Below are 14,263 nucleotides of genomic sequence, written 5' to 3'. Positions count from 1 at the left end.
TAGTACCCACTACATTTGTACATTCCTCTTAAGGATATTGTGCTACTTTTACAGCAGATCTAAATTCTTTTATGTAGTTTTTAATGGGAGCACTGTCCTTCTTTGCAGTCCCTGCAACAGAATTTGGACCTCCGAGGGCAGCCAATATTCAACACAACCCACACGTATAGCCTGTATGTAAACTTCAAGAATTTTGTCTGCAATATTGGAGAAGATGCAGAGCTGTTAATGAGCCTCTATGATCCTGACCTCTCCAAATTCATCAGGTGGGCTTCTATTTGTATGTATAGAAGCAATTTAGTGCTTGTAAAAAAGTCGATGCAAGTTAGAAAGGAAGAGCCAGCAGAGTAGTTTTTTTTGGTTGCTGCCTCAGTGGTGATGCAGAAGGGGATTATTTGACTTCTGATAAGAAGTCAAGGTTCTGAGCACATGCACTCCCCTTCATAAATCTGGGCATTTCTGTGTTACATTAGTGAAATCCCAGATTGTCTATGTTCTTAAATTTTCCTAATGTTTTCACTAGACTTGAGGCAATGGATTAATCGTGTACCTTTTGGTCATGTATGGGCATGATATTTGCTGTCAAGTCAGTGCAATTTCACACCTAAGAGCTGCTTATTTAGTACTGGTCAGGGAAGATACGAAGAACTTTATCAAGGAAACATGTAGGTGTCAGGCACCCTCTGTCTCCATCATTGAGGTTATCGGGTGTAGAGATGCGGTCACAGTTGAAAGAGGAAGGAACTGAGAGTATCCCTTCTCTCCATGCCTGCCTTCAGTGAAATGAGTCACCTCAGAATCACGTTGGCATAGAATATTTTGGCAGAGCTTTTCAGATACTCCTAAAAGATCAAAACACTTTTGAGCTTTTTCCCAGATAACGGGAATGTCAGGTTTTCATTTTTTTATTTTATTTTTTTGCTTCTGTTATTTGTAGTGAAAATTACCTGGTTCGTTGGGGCAGTAATGGGATGCCTAAAGAAATTGAGAAGCTAAATAACCTTCAAGCAGTCTTCACTGTAAGTTACTGTATTTACATCCTGGAAATTCTTCCCCATGCTGCAGACATGAGTTCTGGATTCTTTCCATTTCCCCTCCTTTCCTTTCCTTCCCACCTCTGGCAGAGAGGAGCCACATGGGGCATTTCAAGGTGTTTTTCATGGACACTTAAGATCTTAGAGGCAGCCGCAGAGGAACGGTTCTGAGAAGTGTTTTGTGATGTGTCAGTCCAAAGCAGTAGTAAAGATCTATTACTTTGAAATGACACTGTCAGTGAGTGCTGCTGAGTCCTCTTAGGCGCTTCTCTTCCCAAGCCTAACTGTTATGAAAATCTAGGCTTGAGATTAGAATTGTTTTGGTTTTCAGCTCGTTGCTCTGCTGATTCTCTTCTGTATTAGAATTTATTTGCCACAAGTTGTTAGTGGAATCATTTCTGACAAGTAGCAAAAGTGGCACAAACCAGCTGCCTTGTGATTGGATCTAGTGCTGTGGCAGTTAACACTCCTTCCAGTACTGTTACTGGGGTACTCAAAGAGTAGTAGGATATTTAGGAATTGCTGTGTGGAAATTACTACAGATACACTAGCATGTTGTTTTCCTTTTTTTTTTTAAAAAGAGGAGAGTTCCTTTTAAACATATGTACAACCTAAGAAGTCTTTTACCCTCTGTCTGTTTCTCCTCCATTCATAAAGCAGATTGATGTAACTTTATTTTAAATGATTTCTAGGATTTAAGCAGTTCTGACCTGATCAGACCAAAAATCAGCTTGGTGTGTCAGATTGTGAGGGTGGGACATATGGAGCTAAAAGACGGGAAGAAACATACGTGTGGACTTCGGAGACCGTTTGGTGTGGCAGGTACGACAAATTCAGTCACAGGACAAAAGAATATGGTCCAGTGGGTGGGACAGTGAGCTAAAAAACATAAGCTGTACACCGGCAAAGCCTATTAACCTCTTTGTGTCAGCATCTCTGTCTTCAGAATGGAGGTTCTGATACTGAGCTGTATAATGTGCTCCTTTGGGATCTTTCAATTAAAGTAGTAAATGAAGATGACACGCTGTCAGCATTCACTGTTTGGTTTGTCACCATCTGAAGAGATAACACACTGCTCTCAGCGCAGTAGACTTTTCAGATCTTTGCTAAAGAGGGATTTGCTCCTCACAACGAGTAGGATAAAAGTGGATATTTCCTAAAGGAGCTTTAGTGAATGAGACATCCAGTTCCCATTCAGTTCGTGTGATCTCTTGTGAAGAGACTTGCTTGAGATTAGTCGGAAAAACAGTTTCAATAATCAGGATTTGAAACCTGGATCTATTTTTTTTGCCTTGAAATACCTGAGTCCCACCTGTGTTTTTTATCAGCATGAATATTCACATTTACTACCATGTGCTGACTTCTGCATCAATGAAAAGATGCTTGCTAAAGTTTTAACGATGAGAGTGGCCTTCTGTATTGCTGTCATTAGTGGCACTGGACCAAACTAAGCAACTGTTTTTTTCCATTCTGATAGGGGAAAGCTCTCTGTAATCTCTTTAGCAACTTGGCAGAACTGTGTGTTGAATTTGTGTTGTTGCAGTGATGGACATAACTGATATCATACACGGAAAGGTGGATGATGAAGAAAAGCAACATTTTATTCCGTTTCAGCAGTAAGTACTGGACTTCAAAGTTCATCCCATATCTGGCTCATTTAAGCCAAGCTGTCCTTTGGAGAAGGATGAATTTGTATGGAACCTGGCAGCATACCAAGGGCTCTACAAATAGATTAGCTAATGGCAGTAGTCAGCTTTTTGAAGGAAAAGATTTTTGTCAGTCCTCTGACACATTTGTTCCCCTTGATTTACATGTCTGTATGATAGGGTAAATTACGTAGGGGGTCTTGGCAATGCAGCTAGATACCCATATCATCTGAAGTAAGAAAGAATACAGTGCAAAATAACGTTGTGGGGTTTTGGGGATGTGACCTTAAAAACTGTTATGAGACTGATGCAAGATTTTGAGTAACACCTGAGCACACAGGGAACACAGTCCTCATTGTCACTGCTGTGCAGCACCCAGTGTATTGTCAGCCTGTAACTTTCCAGATTGCCTTGTAAAGGTGGGTCAGAGAAGAATAAGAAAGGGATTTCTCCCTCTGTCTGGGAAAGAAATTCAAGCCCCACTGTCTTTTGAGTTTCTGTAATGCTAGAACTTGTGTGTTCAGCCTGCTCTCTGATTGCTCACTTTTTTAGCACACTACAGTGATTAAAATGAAACTTCTTTGAGAAGAATCAGCTAGTTACAGGCCTAAATACAGCAGTCCATTTGGTGTAGCCGTATGGTGTTGCAAGGTATTTTCAGGGGAGAATTTTGTATGTTTTTTTTTTTTTTTTCTTGTGTGTGTGTTTTTCCCCTACCCTCTCAGGACCTGAAAGGCTGCAAAGAAGGATGTTTTTTCATTTGCAGAATAATGGTAGTCTCCTACTTTTTTTTTTTTTTTCTTTTTTCCTCTATTTTCTAATGATTTTTTTCTAATGAGTTTAGATCCAAATCTGGACACCTCTAATGGGGTGGGGAGTCTGAGGAAATACTTGATTCATTATTGATGATGTTGGACTAGGAGTGAAATCTGGTTCTAGATCCAAGCTCACTAGATGTGTTTGTGATTAGGGACAGGTTCAATATGATGTCATTAGAGCCATATTAATTAAGACCAGCTAATCTACGTAATCTCTTAGGGACAACTCAGAGGCAAACCTGAATTCAGGGCTCATTTCACCCGATGGGAGCACAGGGCCCTGTGTAGGGACATGGTGAGCTGTTCCTGCATGGTGACACTCAGCCAGACTTATTCTGCAAGGCAGCCTGTGGATGGAAGGAAGAACAAAAGGGAGCTGCCTGTGTTTATGGTTGTCCTGAAGGCTGCTATTTCAGCCTGATAAAACTGTTCATGGAGTCTTTTAGGAGGCCCAGGTTACTTATTCTAAGCCAGATCTAGCACCGACGTAGCTCCTCGTTTGAGAGTTTAGATGTATTTCCATTGAGTTTAGGCAGGCGAAGGAAAAACTTTCATTTAAAAAAAAATATATTTGGAAATTAGTCAGGTGTTGGCCAGCCCTTGTCTTGCAGAGCACATGCTTGATGTTGCTTCCATGTCTGCTTCCCAGTCTGTTGTTCTTCGCAGGATTGCCATGGAAACATACATCAGACAGCGACAGCTAATTATGTCCCCACTGATAACTTCCCATGTGATCGGAGAAAATGAGCCCCTCACTTCTGTCTTCAACAAAGTCATCGCTGCAAAGGAAGTGAATCATAAAGGGCAAGGTACAGCAGTCAGGCGAGAAGCTGATGGGAAAACCTGGTGTGGGGAAAGGTTCCCCTTGCTTACAAAGGAAAGTAAATGGCTTATGAAAGTCCAGAGATCAATGCTTACTGGAGGTTGCTGCCTACCCTGAGCCAAACCTATGGTCTTTGTAATGACTGCCATCCCAGCACGCTGGGAGTTAAAATGATTAAATACAAGCTGTTCTTACTCAGGTGAAAAAAATAAATCATCTTTCTGGCTGGTGACTTACTTGCTACAAACGTAGTACTTTTTTTAATATGTGCATACAATATTTGGAAGTGAACATGGCTTATTGCTTATTCCAAATACTTTCTTCTGGATTCTCCTGCAGTTGCTTGTGTATCTGGCTTTTACTTACTCGTGCGTTTTCATGTTTCATGTTCATATTCAAGAACAAGAAGCATAGTTTCATGTTTTCATACTATTTTTTTTCAGTAAGGTAAACATTACCCTTCTTATCTTAGGTCTTTGGGTCTCCCTGAAACTGCTTCCTGGCGATCTAGCACAGGTTCAGAAGGATTTTTCCCACCTTGTAGACAGATCAACTGCTGTGGCTCGCAAAATGGGATTCCCTGAGATAATTCTGCCTGGTAGGTCCCACGTGCTTCCATACTTCTGTAGGGTAGAAGAGGCGTAAAATTCTGTAATTTCTGCTATGAACAGATTTATTATAAAACTAGCTTAAAAACAATTGTTTTTCACTTTTCATGAAGTTTCAAGCTGATCTCCTATTTTTTTGTGAAAAATCTTCCTTTGAGAAGCAAATGAAAAATGATAGCATTTGTACTCTGGAGGAAAATATCTGTTTAGACAAAAAGATGGTTTGTTTTTTTTTGCATAAAGTTTTGACCCTGCTTTATTTAATCCATTCGAAATGGATTTAGACCTCACTGGTCTAAACGGATAGAGCTCACAGCATTAAAAATTGTTACATGAAGACATGGTACTTTTGTATTACTCGAGGTGAAGTTGCAATGATGTTGCAATGATGTGATGTTGAATGCTGTCAATTAACTGGTATCAGCAAAGGCTATGAAGAAGAAAAGGATGTTGTGGTACCCTAGGATGTCGTCTTCTACAATTGTCCCTGCAATGAAAAGAACTCATTTAGTGCTATGAATTTTAGGTGATGTTCGAAATGATATCTATGTCACCCTGGTACAAGGAGAGTTTGACAAAGGCAAGAAGAAGACTCCCAAGAACGTAGAAGTCACCATGTCAGTACATGATGAAGATGGCAATCTCCAAGAGGTATGATGGCCGTTGTGAGATATATCGAGGCTGCTCAGTTTGATAGATGATAGCTCTGCTGGCCAGGACCTTATTTATTATTCAACTGTATGCAAGAACTGTATGATAATGAACAAGAGATATTACAGGTGACTAAATTTGAAGTCACTTTTTTTTTAACATTAATAACAGAAGTGAGTAAAAAAAGAATCATAGAATGACTTGGGTTGGAAGGAACCTTCAACATATCTAGTTCCAAACCCCTGCCGTAGGCAAGGATGCCACCCACTAGACCAGGTTGCACAGGGCCTCATCTGACCTGGTCTTTAACACCTCCAGGGATGAGGCGTCCACAACTTCTCTGGGCAACCTGTTCCAGTGCCTCACCACCCAAAATGGTGACATGGTTTCCTTGATCATGAAGCATAGACTTTGAGCAACTCTGCAAGCTACGTGCTTTGAAAAATTCCAACCTAAGATACTTCTTTCTTTCATTCTAGACCTTACCTTTTCTTTTTTTTTTTTTTTTCCCCATACCCTTTGTCTTTTTGTCCAAAGAAAGCTATCCATCCTGGTGCTGGTTATGAAGGTGTCTCTGAATATAAGTCTGTTGTTTATTATCAAGTCAAACAACCTTGCTGGTATGAAACTGTAAAGGTAAGTGTGTGCAATTTAGTCTTGCTCTATTGTGTAGAAAAGGAACTAGCTTAACATTAGTAGGTGCATCATAATCTCTCTGGAGAGACAGAATGCTGGTGCTGCATTTTTTTCTTTGTATTATCATGTGCAGGTGTCCATTGCAATAGAGGAAGTCAGTCGTTGCCATTTAAGATTCACTTTTCGTCATCGGTCGTCACAGGAATGTGAGTATCAGAAAAGACTGACAGAAGTATTGTACTTCAGCTGCTCATGTTGAGATTTTGAGTATCCACTAAAGATGTAACACTTGCATTTCTACTTATTTCCAGTGCTGTGGATTTTTTTGGAAGCAAAAACAAAACAAACAAAGAAACCTGATACTTCACAGCCTTAGGAAAGGGTTTGGGGCTGGTTTTGGTCTAAAATTTGTATGAGATAGGGAGCAATGACCCTCCTTAGAAGACAGTTGTCAATGCTTGTTGGTACTTGGCTTCTCAATGTATGGTGTTTTTTTGTTTGTTTTTAATTTCTTTTAAGTCCTTCACAAAATTCAGTGCAAGATTTGGTAGGACTCTAATGATCTTCTTATAGAAAGATTTCTGGTAACTTAATTAAGCAAATGAAAGGTAAATGAGAAAGTTTAGAGCCAGGAGACTTCTTCAGACTTCTTCATAACGCTGTGAAAACAGATCAATAATGTTAGACTGATCCCTTGAAAGACTAAGGAAAAAAGTCTTTTAAGGCACTTGGAAGATGGAGTGACACACTTTCATGTCCATAGCTTACAGGTAGATTTGCAAAATCCTAATCAAAATTTTTGTGTACAATTATATACGTCCAACCAGCAGGACAAGTAGCCACTGAAACTGTGTGGAGAGAGAAGCTTCAGAGAGGAAGTTTTTTTTCTGGGTAATTCCAGATACCTGCTTAAGGGAAGGGAAGAGAGCTCTTTCTGCTGTGGGTCACCAAGTATGCTGCTTCCATTGCATTATCATGTGATGTTATTAAATAAAGAAGCTGCTGTAGTTACCCAGCTGCACTATGGACAGTATGGACGTAAATAAGATAATTACTAATAAAGATATTTTTTTGTGTGTGTTTACAGCTAGGGATAAGTCTGAGAGAGCATTTGGCATGGGCTTTGTGAAGTTGATGAATGCAGATGGAACAACACTCCAGGATGGCAAACACAACTTGATTGTTTATAAGGTAGCTTGGGTATTTGCACTCCTTAACTTCTGTTTAACTAATCAAAACAACTCTGCTGGCTGATATATTTTTTTTTCTTAGCAGTGTAAACAGTGTTGTATTATTGCAGAGATTTTTAACAACCTCTTCCAGAGTAATAGGACAGTAACCTTTTTTTGTAAGGTACCACCAGCTCTGCTTTCACTACTCAGTTTTCTAACTCCAAATCTGGTGCATCCTAGTATGTATCTGTAAATAGTGTCTTTCCTCTAACATCATTCAGTTAGACAGCATGCAGTAAACAGGCCTCGTGAACACCTGCCTTAGAAGATCAGTGTGTGACAGGAAGAGGGTCGTGGTGCCTTTAATCCCAGTAAAAGGAAAAAGCTAATGCACTGCTATAGAAATCTACAAAGTGTGTGTGGGAGGTGTACCTCATAAATTCTGTGGTTTGTGTCACTCAGAATGAGCTTAGCTCATTGGCAGTGTATGGGCAGCTTCTGTTCCTTAAAGTTAGAAGCCCAAACAATGTAAGTGAACTACAGGCATGAAAAAATGCTTAGAGCCTCCTGTGGCTGTCACTGTGTTGAGGGGTGTGTGGTGGTACGGTGTCTGCAGATGAGAAAGAGGTCAGATGAGGTGTTCTTAGCGTGTGAGATAACCCATTTCATTCTTGTGGTCAACCAACAGGGTGATAACAAGAAAATGGAAGATGCTAAATGCTATTTAACCCTTCCTTGTACAAAAATGGAGATGGAGGAGAAGGAGGCCCCTTCAGGGAAAAATCTGCACCATCTAGCCAACTTCACACCCACTAAAGATAGCACGAAAGACAGCTTCCAGATTGCCACTTTGATCTGCTCCACCAAACTCACCCAGAATGGTAGGTCTTGACACCACTGGGATACTAATACATGCTTTATATTTGAAATAAAGAAGGTAATTTCTGCAGATTTTTTGGTGTTGCAGCACATGTGAGCTTACTGTTTTACTTTCAATCTTGCTGCTTCATACATCAGTGACAGCTCAGTCCCAGCATCAGTATTGCCCATACAAACTACAGAGATGTTTTTGCAGTCCCTAGTGATCATATCACATGGATATTTTATCTAAATTACCAATGTTAAATCTAGTGGGTTTGTCAGCATGTATAGAAATGGTACCTGTTAGTGATAGTGTAAATGTGCGTTCAGAATCCTTTGTTAAAGGTTAATTATCTTTTTTCTATTGTTTGTCAAAAATGTAGCCATTAAAACTAGTCTCTGCAGCGTGCTGTTGTGCAAAGTAGGCAAAATAAAGGTAGTTGTTTATATGTGAATCAATACAGTACGTGCTGGTACATGTTGTGAGATTTAAATGAGTTAAGCTAGTACAGTTAGGGAGGGCTCTTGGTATAATACACTCATTGACTTTGGAAAGGAGACATGTGAAAAGACACCAACTGTGACTCCATCGAGGTGTACGCTTGCAGCTGCTGGGAGATGGGCATGAGCTGTTCTCATGAGCCACGCCAGTTTGCTTAAGCTAAATGCCAGACTGATCCATCCGTGTGCAAGAGGGCCGAATCTGAATTTCATTGTCTAGTTGTTGCTCTAGAGCAAACACAGAGCATTAGCAAGAAAAGTCACACACTCTAATAAATGTCCTAGCTTGATGGATCTTCTCTTGAGTGAATGAGAAGCATGCAGATTTGTTTGCCAAATGTTATCAAATTACACCAAGGTTTTCCATTAATAGCAAAATGAACTCTCTTGCCAAGACAGAAGAGCCACCTCAAGGTAATGTTCTGAACGTCAGTGTGAGTTTTCCTTGTAAGCGGATTCTAAAAATAACCTCTAGTACTTTTTCTGTATTGTTCTGCAGCCAGTAAGTCAGCTGTGTTGTTGTAATCTGTTTCTAATTGCTGATGTTTTGCCCTTGCTAGTTGACCTCCTGGGTTTGTTGAACTGGCGTTCCAATTCTCAGAACATAGCCCACAACCTAAGGAAGCTCATGGAAGTGGAAGGAGGAGAAATTGTAAAGGTATGCAAAGGTATATTGCATTGCATCCAAAAGCTCCCTCTATGTGCTTAGCTGTTTTTTCCAGCTGCTGAGTAACAGCAGAACAAAAATATATTCTTTCTCCCAAGAGCTCTCATTAGTGGAATTCAGCAGAATTACAGAAGTTAAATGTTAAGAGAATCAAGGAGATGGTGGTGACTTTCTTTTCCCATGTAATGTTGCAAAAGAGAAGATACATGCAAAGCCTAGCTGTTAATTTCCAGTAGCCTAGCTGCTAACTTCCTATAGTGGCTCTGCTCCTTCTTTGTGAATAGGGACCTGTAGTGGATCTAGGAACAGAATGCAGAAAAGGCTCAAAGACCCTCTAGTCAGAGTGAGTAACAGGTGGGGAAGCACCAGAGAAAATGACCTTCTGAGGGAGTTAGGAGGTGATGTTTCCTGTGGTTCTCAGTGTGGATCTTTCGGGATTATGCAAGGTCATGGCTTTAACTGTTTTAATTGCTGAGCAACTAAAGTAAGTGCTGTGTCATTGCAAACCAGTCTCTATACGCTGTACATTTTGTAATTGGGGTTGATTTGGCCCAGTGCAAAGTGCAGCTACATGGATTTGGCCCAGTGCAAGCTGTATTCAGCAGCATGGACCTTTGCTCTTGCATGACAGGCTAGATGAAAAGGCAGGAGAACAGAAAAGAAAGTGGGGACAATCAAAGCTGATAAGAAAAATCCCCCTTTCTCCTCCTAGTAGGGATAATAGCATGATCATCACGAACAGCATGTGAATGAACACAGGATTAAGATCGCTTTTTCAGTGTTCTTTTGTGTACAACTTTTACAGTTCAATTGAGCTAGGCTGGAAAGGGAAAAATGATCCAAAAGAACAGACTCCTGTGCAAGGTTACAAAAGTAATACTCTTTTCTTAACCTTTTACTATTTGTTCCTCTAGTTTTTGCAAGACACCCTTGATGCACTTTTCAACATAATGATGGAAATGTCAGAAAATGAAACCTATGACTTCCTTGTGTTTGATGCACTGGTGAGTGACTTTTTTTTTGGTGAATTTTGTATGTTTGTTTTCTGGCCACATTTTCAGTCTATTCATGATTCCTCTCTTGGGTGGACAATTGGTATTTCACTCCAAAGAGCTTAAAAGTGAAGTGACTTGTTTGGAGTCACGGTGGTGGAATAGAGGCTGCGCACCCTAAATCCTAACCCAGTGCTTAATGCATTAAGGATGAATTCTGTTATGAAACTTTATAGAAGGGTTGTAATAAATGAGTAAAAGACTTGACAGGAAGTTTCAGGATATTTGGAGAGGCTGTTTCATGTGAGTGTGAAAGGCAGTGGCTTTGGTGTGCAATAACAAACTTGTGTACTCAGTGCTGATCAACAAGTTGACAGTTCAGGAAGAAAAGTGAAGCCAGATGTATCCAGCTGACATTGGTTGGGGCTAGTGACTAAAGGGGGACAGAATGTCCTAGCTCTAACATGCCATTGTAGTAGCAGGACTGAGAAGTTCCAGCCTGCAAAGAATCATTTCTTAGCTTTGAAAAACAACCTTCAGCAGCTCTGTGCCTATTTCTACACTCTGACAGTGTCATAGCATGACAGCTTCACGGAGTACCTGCCCTTAGCCCTAAGATTTCCTATCTAAATGCTGATGTGCCCTGCCTTCCCTCTGAGAAATGATGTAGTCACACACACACATACCACTATTTAGTCAGAAAGTGAACAATGTGATGTGTAGTATTAATGTTATTTGAAAAACAAAGAAAAACTATGATCAAATAAAATAGATGATGTGATTAGAGACTAAGTTGTGATGCAGGTAGTTAAAGGTGGTGGAGCTCTGTACATCTGTCTCCTTTTGAATTTTTGGCAGGTATTTATTATTTCTTTAATCGGAGACATCAAGTTCCAGCATTTCAACCCTGTACTTGAAACTTACATTTACAAGCACTTCAGTGCAACTCTGGCATACGTGTAAGTATTGGTAACCACAGACCCACAGGCTGTCACTCAGGCAGCATCTCTCAGATCCTTTCAGTAAATGACACTAATGTGATCAAAGTAGCATAGACCAGATGACTGGTTTTGTCCCTATTCTCTGCTTTCAGGAGAGAAAGAAACTCTGTAATTGCCCTTTTACCTTGTAAAAAGTTCCTATTATCAGATTTTTTCTGCAGGGGAAAGACATTACTATCATGGAAAACACTGCATCAGGACATGTGATTCAGACTCTTTTTTGACCTCTAGTCCTCTGTCTATTTTTATTTTTATTATTTTGTTTGCGTTTTCAAAGGGTCTTTGTGTTTTGCAGACTGCTTTAGTATCAAAACCAGGTTTAATGCAGTCAGTGTGTATGGAAGATATTGTAAGTCGTTGTAGGGAGGGAAAATTTGATTAAGGAGTACAAATTCATCAGAAATCTGGTCTAATAGGTATTGCTGCTTGATGGAACTGCTTTGTTTTGGCATTGTCTGCTCTGGTCCTTGCAATCCCCCCCAAAGTACTTTGAGCAGAAGACAGTTTGACATATTCTGTGTATTCTCTGCTGCAAACTTAGTGGTATGTTTGAATGGGGTCATAGGGAGCAGAAGCAGAACCGCACAGCTGAAATGATGCGAGTGACTTCGTGGTTGATGGTGGTAGAGATAAGAAAGGTGTTTGCCCCCACTGTCTGCCTGCAGCCAGGCAGGTTGAGGTGGCCACAGGCTTCAGAGAAGGAAGGGCTAAATGTTGTTATGGCGCTTAAACATGCTGATTGCACTCTGGTAGGCTGTCATTTGCTTAGGTTAAAGCAATTTAAGTAGTAATGGGTTTTCCAGATTCCTGAACCCTTCCTTGTAGGGAAAAAGGAACAAGTCAAGGAGCTGGAATTTGTAGACAAACTTGGCAGCCACAGTTCAGGCTAGTTTACTGAAAATTCACGAACTGGTTGTAAAAATCTGGCACCCCAAGGAGCCAAAAGCTTCAGTAGAAAATAGGCTGTGAAGAGGAACTGCTGTTCGTTATGTAATTGTTAATTATAGTTCCTCTGCGGAATAAGGATGCTGGGCATACACAAATACTTAACTGTGTCTTTATTCCCCTTTTTGCTTTTCCAAAGGAAACTCACTAAAGTACTGAACTGCTATGTGGGAAATGCCGATGACTCCAGCAAGACAGAATTGCTGTTTGCTGCTCTGAAAGCCTTGAAGTACCTATTCCGGTTCATCGTTCAGTCGCGAATATTATACCTGAGGTGAGGCTTTGCCATTGCCATCTTTATTACGTCCCTTTTGTAAGCCAGGGCTTCCAGTTAATACCACTGGAGAGGATATTCTTCAGCATGTCCTCAGGAGCTGTAAACCTCGAGTCATAAAGAAGAGTGTCTTTCTACACTTCGTCTACAGCTCAAAAAAAATAAGTTCAGTAAAAATTGAAATAAATAATTTGAAGAGGGTATTCCTTGTAGTTGTCTATACCATGCTAAAGGCAGCGTATGGTACTACTTGAAAAGAACCTATTATTTAATTTTTTTAAAAAGAAGCATGGAATGACTTCCTCATTTTAAGAAGCTTCTGCATTTTGAAGGACTCTTCAAGATGTGTTACGTATAATATGCAAAAATAATGTAGTGGTGTCAGAGAAAGCCCTGCACAGATTCCATTTTAAAAAAAGAGGTACACATATTGCATGCAGTGGCTTTTTCACATTTTCCTTGATTTTTGCTTAGGAGGTGAGGTGATTGATGACTACACATTGTGTAGGATATGGTCAATGATAGTGGTTTTACCATAGTCTTAAAATATATTTTGAGGAATTTACAGTGAAGGTTTGGAATCCTTTTCTCATGTTCATTGTGGCACAATTAACAGAGAATAAACTGGATTCTTTTCTGATTTGGTTGTCATCAATAGGATTTGTAGGCTGTGTTGAAAGTCTTTTTGTTTAAGACAGAAATGAGCTACTTGATTCTTGGAACCCAAACAAATTGTGAGGCAATGGCAGTTAGAAAAATACAGCTTTTCCCTTGTAACAAGTTTAATCAGGAAATTACTACCGTAGTAACTGCAGAATCCTCAGTGCCATTTTTGCACTCATCTTTTTGTGGAAGGAGATTGATGTGAGAGATTCTTCCAAAGGATAAAATTATATTTCAAACGCTGTGACACTATTAGCCTAGATTTATGTATATAACTAGCTCTTTCTGTTTTTTGTAGATTTTATGGGAAAAGTGAAGAAGGGGATGAATTTAATGATGCGATACGCAAGCTGTTCCTCTCCTTCAACGTCCTTATGGACCGTCCTTTAGAGGAGGCTGTCAAGATTAAGGTATGCATGATTTGCAAGGAGAGGTATTATCTTCTATGAGATCATCTGATACAACTGGGGGAAGGCAAAAGAAGGGACAAGCTTTGAGCTGCATAAACCCATTCAGATGAGTCACACCAGAATCCTCTGAATGTCCGTTTTAGTGAATGAAATGTAAGAAAAGGAATATCTAAAGGAATATCTAAACTGTAAAGTTTATCAGATAAAGATGGGAGCTTTCTGTACATTCAAAAACTGGCTTTGCTGCTGAAAACCCTGCAGCAACTGCTAGGATGAAAAATAACAAGTAACCAAGATAGAATATAGTACAGTGTGGAAGACACTTCAACCAGTAACACTGAGGTTGTGAGTAATGGAGATGGAAATGCTAGATCACTGCAAAAATCAACATATACTGGGAATGAAAGTGCTGAAAAAGCAGGCGGTTCCTAAACATATCTTAGATCTTATACTTGCTTGATTTTCTGGTGTCAACTGGATTATGAACCTTGCATTTGGGCTCTTAGAAGGAGCAGAGCAGCCACGTGATGAGGCTGGCTAAATTGCTGAAGGTGGTGAGGT

General features: G+C 40.0%; 1 protein-coding gene across 1 annotated transcript in view; it reads left to right on the top strand.

Annotated features, from left to right (window-relative positions):
- The window catches only part of DOCK5 (dedicator of cytokinesis 5), a gene marked incomplete at both ends in the record, with an annotated part of 78,616 nt that overhangs the window by 31,969 nt on the left and 32,384 nt on the right, over positions 1–14,263 (top strand). Inside the window, 16 exons of the mRNA XM_084302411.1 lie at positions 109–266; positions 938–1,019; positions 1,727–1,856; positions 2,578–2,650; positions 4,165–4,307; positions 4,794–4,919; positions 5,456–5,580; positions 6,118–6,216; positions 6,350–6,422; positions 7,304–7,407; positions 8,077–8,269; positions 9,311–9,408; positions 10,332–10,421; positions 11,268–11,368; positions 12,495–12,629; positions 13,591–13,702. Coding sequence (XP_084158537.1) covers positions 109–266; positions 938–1,019; positions 1,727–1,856; positions 2,578–2,650; positions 4,165–4,307; positions 4,794–4,919; positions 5,456–5,580; positions 6,118–6,216; positions 6,350–6,422; positions 7,304–7,407; positions 8,077–8,269; positions 9,311–9,408; positions 10,332–10,421; positions 11,268–11,368; positions 12,495–12,629; positions 13,591–13,702 — 1,842 coding nt within the window. The remainder of the gene's footprint in view (positions 1–108; positions 267–937; positions 1,020–1,726; positions 1,857–2,577; positions 2,651–4,164; positions 4,308–4,793; positions 4,920–5,455; positions 5,581–6,117; positions 6,217–6,349; positions 6,423–7,303; positions 7,408–8,076; positions 8,270–9,310; positions 9,409–10,331; positions 10,422–11,267; positions 11,369–12,494; positions 12,630–13,590; positions 13,703–14,263) is intronic.

Source organism: Netta rufina (genome assembly GCF_964035555.1).
Source record: "Netta rufina genome assembly, chromosome: 27".
Taxonomy (NCBI): Eukaryota; Metazoa; Chordata; class Aves; order Anseriformes; family Anatidae; genus Netta; species Netta rufina.
This window is presented reverse-complemented; position numbering and strand designations above follow the sequence as displayed.